Consider the following 12,402-nt stretch of genomic DNA (forward strand, 5'->3'; position numbering starts at 1 on the left):
GCATGTCCCTGGGAACTTTTAAATCAAAGAAAGGTTTTAGTTCCTTTATGAGGCAGATGTACTGTGAGCCACTAACTGCCTACTGCTTGCGTCGCTGGGGGATCTCTATTTCAGATCATAATGCCTCACACACCTGTTAGGGTGTCATGCTTCATCATAGGGCTCTCCTCGTCAGACGGCCCTGCAATGTCTGACGGGGCTGGTGGCATCTTTGGCGGAGTTCTTTTGATCTCTGAATGCCGTATGTGAATGGTGTGTGTGTGGGCCAAATATAAGTGAGTAGTGGTGTGTGTAACGTGACTCAGTGATTTAAAATAGGCACCAGACTTATGAACGTTTTAATTCAGGGATAGGACCGGGACTAAGTAAAAGCAGTGGGTCTACCAGAAGGTCTTCAGGTACCAGGGTAGCTTTGATGTGTATGTGGGGACTGTCAACCTCCGGGAACAGCTCCAGCAATGTCCTGGGGTGCCCATCTCAGGACATTGCAGTTTGCTATGGCATGGTGGGAAAGCACCAAAAGCAATGCCGGCTCCTGCAGTAGGTTGGGAGCCGGCAGGGACCGCAGGGGCCTTGAGACTCTCCCCGCGGTCCCCAACGACCCAGCCATCTCCTGGGGGATTGGGTCACCTGGGCAATATCAGCCTGGGGAGGGGAGCCGCACTGCCCCCTTCCCTTTTAAAAAAAACAAAATAAAGGCCGGGCACCAGGAGATGGGGTCCCTGAATCCGAAACAGGCCTGGTGAGGGGGGAAGGCGTGTGGCCCTCTTTCTTTTAATTTCTTTTTTTATATAAAGGCTGGCCTTGGGAGATTGGAACCCCAGGGCTGAAATTGGCCCCCCTCGCATTTAAAAAATTGTCCAGGGGAGGGGGGCCACATGGCTCTCCCTTCCTAAAAAATAAAAAAAGCTGTAACTCTTGGGAGGCCCTGCCCTCTTTCTCCACTGCTCTGCAAATGTGCCTCTGGGCGTGCTCCTGGTTAGGGGATGAAGTCTCCTTGACTGCTGAGGGTTCTCAGGGGCCAAGAAGAGCTCCTGTTACCTCCAGTAAGCCCCACACAGTCACGCCTCTTTCTCCACCACTCTGTAAACACACCTCTCAGTGCACTGCTGGTGGGAGGATGAGGTCCCCTAGCCTCCTGAGGGCCTCAGGAATAAAGAGGACTTCTTCCCCCAAGCAGCAGTGCACCAGGAGGCGTGTTTGCAGAGTGATGGAGAAAGGGGGCATGGCCTCTGATCACCTCTCAGCAATCCAGCTGTGTGTGCCTTACTGGAGGTACCAGGAGGGCTAGTTGGCCCCTAAGTACCCTCAAGAGCCAAGGGGACTTCATCCCCCAAATAGTAGTGTGCCACGAGTTTGCACACTGAAGGAAAAAGAGGGCTTGGCCACCAAAAACCTTTCCGGAAACCCACTGTGTGAGGCTTGCTGGAGGTAACTGGCAGAGTAGTTGTCCTCCACGGACCCTCAAGAGCCAAGGGGTCTTTATCCCCTAACCAGTCATGCATCAGGAGACACGTTTGCAGAGTGGTGGAGAAGGGAGGTGTGGCCACCAAAAACCTCTCAGCAAACCCATTGTGTGGGACTTGCTGGAGGCAACAGGAGGGGTAGCTGTCCCCCCAAGGACCCTCAATAGCCCAGGGGACTTTATCCACCTACTAGTAGTGTGTCTTTTTTTTTTTCTTTTTTTTTCTTTTTAGTCCTCATCACGCAAAGTTTTGAAAAATAGAGTGTTTAAGGCAAAACATAACCACTTACGGAGAACTATCCTCTTAGGCTGTATCTTCCATGGCCCTTACCGAACGCTTGGATCGTTCCATATCCTGCGGAGGGGAGTCCTGTACAGCCCATTAGGTCTCTCCAACGCGTCTTGCCCACTCTTTCCAAAGGTAAACTCTCTGTAACCAATACTCAAAACTATTGATGCGCTTAATCATTGGACTTCAAAAGGTCACCACGATCTCAAGAAACTACGATTTCCCTACCCAGTAGTGTTCCCAATCATTCCAAAAATCCAATCTCTTACTATGCGGTCCAGCTCTATCCAATAAATGTATTCTAAGTACTGAATTCAACCACTCCTCTACATTAGGAGGAAGATGATTGACCCATTCTATGCAAATCTCACGTCTGGCAGCTAATATCAACAAAAATAACAAATTCCTCTGCTTTTTAATGAAACTGGACCTCCCATTATCATCCAATTTTACCCCGAACAATATCAATTGGGCGCTTACCTGAATTTCTTGATGAAGAACATCCGAGAGAATCTTACCTACATCTTCCCAATAGGATTGAAGGTGCGTACACAACCAAAACATATGGATGTCATCAGCTTGCTCCTCGCCACATTTGGGGCAGCACCTGGCTCTCCCTTTGTTCATTTTCGACAACCTCTTCGGCGTCCAATATGCTCTGTACAGAGTGAATAGAAAGTTCTTCTTCAAAGGTGCAGATTTAATGACATCCCCAAATGCAGCCGTAGATGCTTGCCATAATGCTGATACATCCAGCGACGGCAGCACCTTCCCCCAAATCTCAATAGGTAGTCTAAATTTCTTGTGTCCTTCATCAATAAGCGCCCAATACCAGAAGGCTACTTCTTTCTTTTCGAATCTCGCTTGGAGTTTTGCTACCAGCTCTATATTTCCTATCCCATCTTTTTTTTAACGTTTTGGTCCAGCTCATTAGCTGATAATACTTAAATTTGGATAAACCCCCCTTCGATAGTTCTACCAGTCGGTCCCAGTCAACAATGTTAAATCCAGATAATAGTTGTCCCCATTCCAGTACTCCACTTTCTCTCAAAGGGACCGATAATGCATCCTTTAAACATTCAGACGTACCAGACAAGTCCCAAATAGGGGCGTAATAACTATAATAAGGGATCTTACACAAACGCCTTATCTGAACCCACAGTCTAATAGCTGCTCCCAAAAATTTGTATTTAATTTTCTTAAAGTATTTCATATGACAAAATTTATATAAAAAATGGTCATCCTCCAGACCTATCATTGCTTGCATAAACGTTGGGAGCAAGCTATATTTTTTTAAAGTACTCTGATGTTCTTAAAATGGAATGCCCTATAATACTGGAATAAGTCCGGGCAGGCTATCCCTCCATGTTCCTGTTTCCTTCTTAGCTTCTTCCAAGAGATTCTAGCTCCCTTTGAAGCCCAAATAAAAGAGGAAATTTCACCCTGCATTTTATTAAACCACTCTTTTTTAAACTCCAATGGTATCGAATTAAACAGGTATGTAAATTTAGGCAGAATCATCCTTTTCACCAGATTAGAGAGACCTATGAATAAGAGAGGGAGTCCTTTCCAGGCATTAAGTAGTTTTTTGAATTCTGATTGGATTTTATTGAGGTTTGTTTGGGCCATCTTCTTAACCTCACCCACAATTAGTATTCCTAGATATCGTATTTGGTGTTTTACCAAGGGGTCATCGCTCTGTGTATTCCAGCACATCATCTCGATCTTTTGTTGATTAATTTGGTAACCTGATAAATTTCCAAACTGCTGCAGTGTTGCTGTTATTTCAGGAAGGGAACCCATCAGGTTGTTACTAAATATCCTTAAGTCATCAGCATAAAGTGCGACTTTCTTTTCCCAGTTCCTACTTCTAAAGGGGGATATAGAGGAGTTAGATCTTAAAGCACAGGCCAGGGGCTCTATATATAAATCAAACAATATAGGGGATAACGGACACCCCTGTCTAGTACCTCTTTCTATATGGAATTTCTCTGTCAGGGACCCATTAATCAACACACATGAGGTTGGAGAACAATATAGCGCTCTTACTGCTCTAATGAAGTTACTACCCAGTTTATAAGTCTACAAAGCGTTGTGTAAAAAACTCCAATTAACCCTATCGAAAGCCTTAGCGGCGTCAAAGGTAACAGATAGGGGGAGTTTTTCCTCATCCGCCAGATCTATTGCTGCTATTAATTCATGTGTAAGTTCCTGGATCTGTCTACCCTTCATGAAGCCTTTCTGATCTGTATGAATTAATTTACCTACCCATTTTCCCAATCGCCTTGCCAATAATTGCGTGAAGATTTTATAATCGCAATTTAGCATAGAGATTGGTCTGTAGGATTCACAATATTTGGGATCTTTCCCTGCTTTTAATAAGATACATATTGTGGCTTCAGTCCAAGATTTAGCAGGTAGTTGTCCTTTTATAAATATATCATTAAACAGGTTAGTGAGTTCAGGGACAAGTTCTTCTCTCAGGACCTTATAGATCTCATTGGGCAAGGCGTCAGGCCCAGCGGCCTTAGCTTTTTTCAAGGATTTAATTTCCTCATCAACTTCGAATTCAGTGAAGTCAGCGTTAATTTCTATCCTTTGCTCTTCTGACAGGGTTTGCTTAACCCAATGGTTGAGATATTCCCGAGTTGGAGCCTCACAATTGTTCATCTCCTCTTTATATAAATCTGAGAAAAAATCGAGAAAAGCCTTTTTAATATCTACTTCCTCTGTAAGAGATTGGCCCGTGCCCGCCTCTTGGATACTTGAGATCTTATTCCTATTTAGGTCCGTTTTTGTTTTCCAAGCCAAAAGCTTGCCGCACCCCTCACCGTATTGATAATGAGCAAGTTTACTAACCTCCCATTTCTTCTTAATTCGGGTATCTAATATATTTAACAAATAGTTTTTTTCCTTGATGAGTTCCCTCCTGAAAATTTCCACATTTGCAGCCGAAGATTCACTACTAATGTTCTTTTCCAATCTCTGAATTTCACTCTCTACACTATCGAGCTCCACCTTATTTCGTTTATTTATATGGGCTGCTATTCTTATCAACTTCCCCCTAAGTACCGCCTTAAAGGCCACTCATCTATTCTGACTAGAGGTCTGACCTTGATTCAGGTGAAAATAGGATGCTGTTTCTTCTCTAAGAACTTCAATTACTTTGACATCAAGGAGTAGAGTCTTATCTAAAGTCCACCTTGAACGATTATGATGATTATATAATTCAAACTCCATTAAAACTGTGGAGTGATCAGATAAATGTTCAGGTAGGTGGAAAACCTGTTTTACTTCCCCAGATAGTGATTTATCAATTAAAAAATAATCTATTCTGGAGGAGTGACCCCATTTTTTATTCTTAACGGTGAATAAATGATTTTTATTACCCTTACTGCTCCATATTTTGGGAGGGCTCCTGTCTAGCTCGGGATCGAATAGTAAATTAAAGTCTCCACCGAGAATAATGTGTCCAGGGGCATCCAAAAGTTGCGCATAGAGAGCCTGCAAGACTGAAGGATCAACATTAGGCCCATAATACCCTCCTATAACTAAAGATCTACCACTTAAATGGATATTTCCAACAACCCATCTCCCTTTTATATCATATTTCTGGAATCTAGAATAGCTTTTGCTGATTTTTTAAAGATAATAATTACGCCCTTTACACAGCAAGTTTGCTCAGTACAAATATAAAAATCCACCCAGCCTTGAGATTTCATTATAGCTTTCCATTCAAATTTTAGGAGGTGGGTTTCTTGAAGGATTATTATATCCCAGTCCTTACATTTAAGATAGTCCAGAATCCTTTGCCTTCTTGCTCTTACTCTCAGGCGTTAACGTTCCATGTAAGGACTTTAGTTCTCATAATTTAAGAAGGTAAGATCAATTTTCCTTTTAACTTGAGTGATTCGGACAAAATCTTTTTTTTTGTTTTCCTATAATGCTCCCACAACGTAAGTGCAATATTAAACAAAACCCCGTGATCCCCCATCCCAGTTCTTACCCCTCCCACAGAGAGCCCTCCCACAGAGAGCCCTCCCTTTATTCATTGGCAGGTCTGTCCTACCTATTTGAGGTCCCTGTTCCACGGGCAATTTCAGACTTTATGTGCCTTAATCGTACTTATCAATGCCTCTACCTCTTGAGGTTCCTTCAAGGTATACATAATTCTCAGGAGTGCCGGAAATTTCATTTGTACATTTGCTCCCAGAGATTTTAATTCCTGCATGTATTGGCCTAGGTGCCATTGGCGATCCTGTGTCGTCTTAGATATAACGGATCTCACTCGGAATGACCAGTCTCCCTTTTTGTGAGAGCCCGCAATTATTGCCTCTTTTAAGATCCTCTCCTTTAGTGCATAGGTCTTAAAGTTGACCAAAATCTTCCTAGGATTCAGCCTATTTTTATTCTTGACATAAGGATCTCTATGGACCCTTTTTATATCCTCCGAGAGGGCATCAGTTTCAATCCAAGGAAAGAATTCCTTCAGGAGATGTATTACAAATGCTTTTATGTCGCCAGCCTCCTGACCTGGAATATTTAAAAGTTTCAGGTTATTTCGTCTAGCCTGATTTTCTAGGGACTCAATTTTCCCTCTCAAATTCCTCTCACTTGCTTGCAGGGTCCAGTTGCTTTTTCATTAGTGGTGAGGCATTCATCTAGCTCTTCCAAATTAGACTCCAGCGTGGTAACCCTTTCCATTATTGTATTTATCTTGGTCTCCAGTGCCTCACAGACCTCTTGAATTCTAAGCTGATTTTTTTTGGAGATGGCAAAGCTCGAGCTCATCTCCGTAATCAGGATTTCCATTAAATGGTCAGACGTTTTAACCCCTTCTTTTAATTTGGTAGTCTTCCCAATTTCTGCTATAGCACCTGGTGCAGTGCATAAACCAATTTCCAATTCCTCAATTTCTCCATCCTGTTCTAAGATTACCAACTCTTTAAAACGATTGGGGCTATGAGGAATACCTGCCGTTAGATTTTTCTCGGCCATTTCAGGTTGAGGTAAGCTTCCCTCTGTGTTAATAATATTACCCTTGTCCTCTGGAGTTACCTCTTTGGGGAGAGTATGTTTTACCTTAAAATAGGTACGAAGAGAGGGGGTAATTTTATCCTTTTTTGTTATGGCTTTTGGCCGAATGGGAACAATATTAGACTCCAGGGTTTGTAAAGGAAACAATATTTTAACTCTTTCTTAAAAAAAATTCTTATCCCCTTGTAGTGTCTCAGTATTTAACGTATTTCCTGAAAAGTTCCTGCTTCTTAGGCAATATCTTGTCCCTCTCTTAAATGGCTCAGTGACTGTAATTTCACTTGCTATGTTTCTAAGCTCCCCCGAATCCTTACTTGATGCCAATTCCTGAGTTTTTAACAGCACCCAAAGCCTTTGCCTCCAATCTCTTACTTACTTGGGTATTCAGATGCTTCCTTTCTGTTTTTCCCAAGATATTACTCTGTCTTTTTTTTAAGGAGGTATTAGCCCTGCTGCCTCCCGTTTGCCCTCCAATGCCTGCAGAATTTGCCAGCTCACAGTCCTCAACAATCCCCTTGCTGCTGCTGGGGCTGCGAGGGGGAGAACATGGTGGCCGGATAGGAGTGCCGGTCGGGAGCTCCCTGCATAGACGGGCACGTACTCGATATAGCGCACAAAATGCCTAAATTTGATCGGTAAAATCTACCTCTTGGGGGTCCGTCATCATCACGGGAGTTCAGAGCTCGCAGGGCCTGGAGAGCCGTTGTATAGCGGCGTTGCTTTGGCAGTCGAACTATCCCCTTGCTTCTTGAGCCGCGGTGCGGTGTGGAGTGTGTGGGACTCCGGTGCCTCGGCCGATTGTGGTGTTGGATTCCTTGATGTCCCGGCTCCCCGCGTGTGCGGTCGGACGTGCGTCGCTGGAACAGGACACTACAGTGAGCCCTGCAGTAAGCTCCCTGATCCCCGCCAAGCTCGAGAAGCCTGTGAGGTTCGCTGACTCGGTGTGGGCAAAGGCGTGGGCTGTTCTCCGGCAAAACAGGAAAGCTGCAGCGAGAGTTTCCTTTAGGGCAAAGGTCACTCTACTAGTAGTGTGTCTTGACGTGTGTTTGCAGAGTGGTGGAGAAAAGGGGCATGGCCTCCTACGATGTCTCAGCAATCCCGCTGTGTGGTACTTACTAGAGGTAACAGGAGGCATAGTTGGCCACCTAGGACCTCCCTGGGGGCAAACTAGCCCTCCTGTTACCTACAGTAAGTCCCACACAGTGGGATTAGTAAAAAGGTTTCAGAGGGCATGCCCCCTTTCTCTACTACTCTGCAAACGCGGCTCGTGGTGCACTACTGAAGGGGGGATGAAGTCTACTTTACTCCTGAGGGACCTTGGGAGTCAAGAAGCCCTTCTGGTACCTCCTGTAAGTCATACACAGTGGGATTCCTAAGAGCTGGTTCGAGGCCCAGCCCCCTTTCTTTACCACTCTGCAGACTCAATTACTAGTTTAAAATAAACATAGAAATTCAGTAAAAAAAAACAAGGTTACAGGTAAATTATAGTTAGGAATTAGCATTTCAAAAACCTTAAAAATTCATTGAACAAACTAAAGGTTACAGGGAAGTTATAGTTAGGAAATAGAATTGAACAAACCTTAGAAGTTCACTGAAAAAGACGAAGGTTACATGTACGTTATAGTTAGGGTGATATTCTACTCTTACAAAACCAGAGAATTTCAGCAGTTATAGTTAGCTGAGCTAACTATAACTTACGCTCCCACAATGCACTGCTTATGACCTCACATATTACAAACCTCAAGAAATGGTCAGTAACATCATTGATGACATCTCAAATGACATAACTGATGACATCATTCACAGATCTACTCAGACACTCTCACACACACTCATAGACCCACTTAGACACTCATGTACCCACTCACAGATGCACTCAGACACTCTCACACCCACCCACAACTCATACAACCATTTACATACCAATTCATAGATCCATGCAAGCACTCCCACATCCACTCACTCACCCATATAGCCATTCATACAGACATTAATGTGCCAATACAGCCCCTCACACACCAACTCACTTAACCAAACACCCACTCAAACAGCCACTCACTCACCCATACAGCTTCTTACACAGCCAGTCACTCACTCATACAGCCATTCGGACACCAACTCACTCACCCATACAGCCACAAATAAACCTACTTATCCACCCATACAACCACTGTCACACCCGCTCACTCACCAACACAGCTACTCACACACTTACTTATTAACCCTTAGAGACACCCACACACTCACTCACATACCCAAACAGTCACTCACACGCCCACTCATGCACAGATACACAGTCACACAGCCACTGACATAATATATGTTAAAAAACGAAATCACTCATTAGTAGTACACAAAGTATACTAATTTAGCTTTTGTGGTACCTTAGAATATGTGTTTAACACTCAGAAACCTTTAGAAAATACTGACAATCACTGGATGATGTGATCAGTGATGTGATCAGTGATGTCATGTGAGATGTCATCAGTGATGTCACTGACCATTTCGTCAGTGATATAATATGTGAGGTCATAAGCAGTGCATTGTGTGGGTGTAAGTTATAGTTAGCTCAGGTAGCTATAACTGCTGAATTGCACATGAGTGAAATCTAAGCCTAACTAAAACGTACCTGTAACCTTTGGGCCCGATTCACAGAACTGACTTAAGACAAAATCCTAAACTTACTACCATTTTGGTATTCACAGAAGGCACTTACTCATTTTGGTATTCACAGAAGGCACTTACTCATTTCGGTATTCACAGAAGTTAGGAGTCCTAACTTTAGGACTCCTAAATGCCTTCTGTGAATACCGAAAGTCTTAAAATTAGGATTTTTCTCAGTTTAGTAGTAGTATAGTTAGGTCTCCTAACTTTAGGACTCCTAAATGCCTTCTGTGAATACCGAAAGTCTTAAAATTAGGATTTTTCTCAATTTAGTAGTAGTAAAGTTAGGACTCCTAGCTTTAGGACTCCTAAATGCCTTCTGTGAATACCGAAACCCTTAAAATTTGGATTTTTCTCAGTTTAGTAGTAGTATAGTTAGGACTCCTAACTGTAGGACTCCTAAATGCCTTCTGTGAATACCGAAAGTCTTAAAATAAGGATTTTTCTCAATTTAGCAGTAGTAAAGTTAGGACTGCTAACTTTAGGACTCCTAAATGCCTTCTGTGAATACCGAAAGCTTTAAAATTCGGATTTTTCTCAGTTTAGTAGTAGTAAAGTTAGGAGTCCTAACTTTAGGACTCCTCAACTGAGAAAAATCCTAATTTTAAGACTTTCGATATTCACAGAAGGCATTTAGGAGTCCTAAAGTTAGGACTCCTAACTTCTGTGAATACCGAAGTGAGTAAGTGTCTTCTGTGAATACCAAAATGAGTAAGTGCCTTCTGTGAATACAAAAATAATAGCAAGTTTAGGATTTTGTCTTAAGTTAGTTCTGTGAATCGGGCCCTTGTTTTTTCAGTGTGTATATATATATATATATATATATATATATATATACACACACACACACACACACACACACATCTAGTAGTTATAAAATAGTCCGAACTTTGACGCAATTGGTTTTTGGAATTACTGTGTTGATAGATGAATGCATTCTGCACATATGTTTCAAGCAACATAATTTTGTATCACAGTACAGTGTGCAGTCATATACATTTCTTTCTCAAATTGATTATACAACAGTCTAGATTAGAAGCAACAAGCTTGACGGTTGTACTTTTCAGAGATGTATTTGTGTGTCATGTCAGTTATCATGAAAAGTAACATTGCATTCCAGTCTACATATGTGATGATTGCACTCTCTTGGTCCTCACAGGGAGAGCTGACCATGACCAGTGACATGGAGAACTTGCAGAACTCCATTTTCCTTGACACCGTGCCTGATTCATGGACAAAGAGAGCATACCCTTCAATGTCTGGCCTCGCTGGCTGGTTTGTAGATCTTCTAAGCCGAATCAAAGAGCTTGAAACCTGGACTGGTGACTTTGCCCTTCCGTCAGCAGTGTGGTTAGCAGGTTTCTTCAATCCCCAATCCTTCCTGACTGCCATCATGCAGTCCATGGCTCGTAAGAATGAATGGCCACTGGATAAAATGACCCTACAGTGTGACGTGACAAAGAAGAACCGTGAGGATTTCAGCAGCCCACCTCGGGAAGGTGCTTATGTACATGGCTTGTATATGGAGGGCGCCCGCTGGGATACACAGGTACATATCTGACTTGTTTTCATGTTTAGGTGAAAAGTATTTTTTTTTATATCTGTGCTTTGTGCGTAAGAATGCAATGACCTTCAAATAGTTAAGATCATGTTTTTGCATTTAACATTTTATACGAGTTAAAAAATCTACATTCCTTTGCAAACAAAGGACTCAGTCAAAAATAATTTGGTTGTCATAGATCTCCTTAAGAAGCTCATGACCTTTAGTAAAAAAAAAAGTAATTTTATTGCTGAAATTTACAGGTGCCAAATAAGATCTAGGTCCCTTTTTTCCCTCAGAAACAGTCCAGCCCCTGCATGCTAAATGTTTTGTTAGAGATGTTGGCTCTTATGTTTTAAAAAATACAATCAACAAATGCCATCCTTTAAAAGGACTGTCACCAATGTGATAGCTGTTTTCAAGGTCTTTTTCGTACAGTGATCATTAGAGGAAATTACTTTTCAAAGAGCAAGCCACTTTGTTCTTCTTCTCCTTACAGTAAAAGTTGTTATATTTATTGAAATTCATGTAACGTTGCACATTCAGAAGAAATATTTACAATTTGTGTGCAGGAGGAACCACTTTTCCTTGACATCCTCATGTGAAACTTGTCTAATGGTCCCTAATTTAAATTACAACCCACAAACAGACTTTAAATCTTTCACAGCTGAGACTTAGGTTAGCCTTAGAAAAAGGAAGACCCCAGAGATATCTACTTACATATTATCTTTGAGAATTAGCTGTGTGACACCTTCAGACGGAGGCTAATGAATGGTGAAATTTAGGTAAGGATTTGTAGAGGTAGAGCTGGTATGGTCTACTGGCACCATGTAAAAATTCTGAGCGGGACTGATCCACTATCTTAACGTGTTGTGAGTGTTGCACAATGTGCCTTTTGGGACATTTTGTCTAACAATGGCTCCAGACTGGCTGTCAGCCAGTGATATGAGTATCCACATTTCTTCTTTCTTCTGATCTTTCCATCTTAGAGATATCAAAAACATAACTTTTTAAACAAGCAGCCTTTTTCTGATAGTGGAGAAATGATTAAGTGGAAATGCTTTTCAATATGGAGGCTGCAAATTATTCAGGGAGGTATGTTTCTCAGTTTTACAGTTTCTAGGTTACACATGCATCTTCAGTTTAGTTCGATTTCTTATGCTCGGCACACGTACAAAGCCAAAGATCATCTACTTCCATAAACAGACTTCCCCATATATTTTATGTTTGAATCCTAAAAATGTAATTACTGGCAATTGTATGACCAATGTAAGTGGGTCATCTGCTATTCCTTCCTGTTTGTGGAATGTCATTGTGAAGCTACACCAAGTGAAAGGTAATCTACGGGACATCATCCAGACCTACCTGTAACTCTTCTATGACTTTCTCCCCAAAGATTGAGAGAGA

At 42.2% G+C, this 12,402-nt stretch overlaps 1 protein-coding gene across 1 annotated transcript in view; it reads left to right on the forward strand.

The window, feature by feature from the left end:
• The window catches only part of DNAH9 (dynein axonemal heavy chain 9), a 1,479,259-nt gene that overhangs the window by 1,392,139 nt on the left and 74,718 nt on the right, over nt 1–12,402 (forward strand). The window contains exon 68 of the mRNA XM_085616775.1: nt 10,615–11,004. Within this exon, the coding sequence (XP_085472901.1) occupies nt 10,615–11,004 (390 nt within the window). The remainder of the gene's footprint in view (nt 1–10,614; nt 11,005–12,402) is intronic.

Source organism: Triturus cristatus, chromosome 7 (assembly GCF_964204655.1).
Source record: "Triturus cristatus chromosome 7, aTriCri1.1, whole genome shotgun sequence".
Taxonomy (NCBI): domain Eukaryota; kingdom Metazoa; phylum Chordata; class Amphibia; order Caudata; family Salamandridae; genus Triturus; species Triturus cristatus.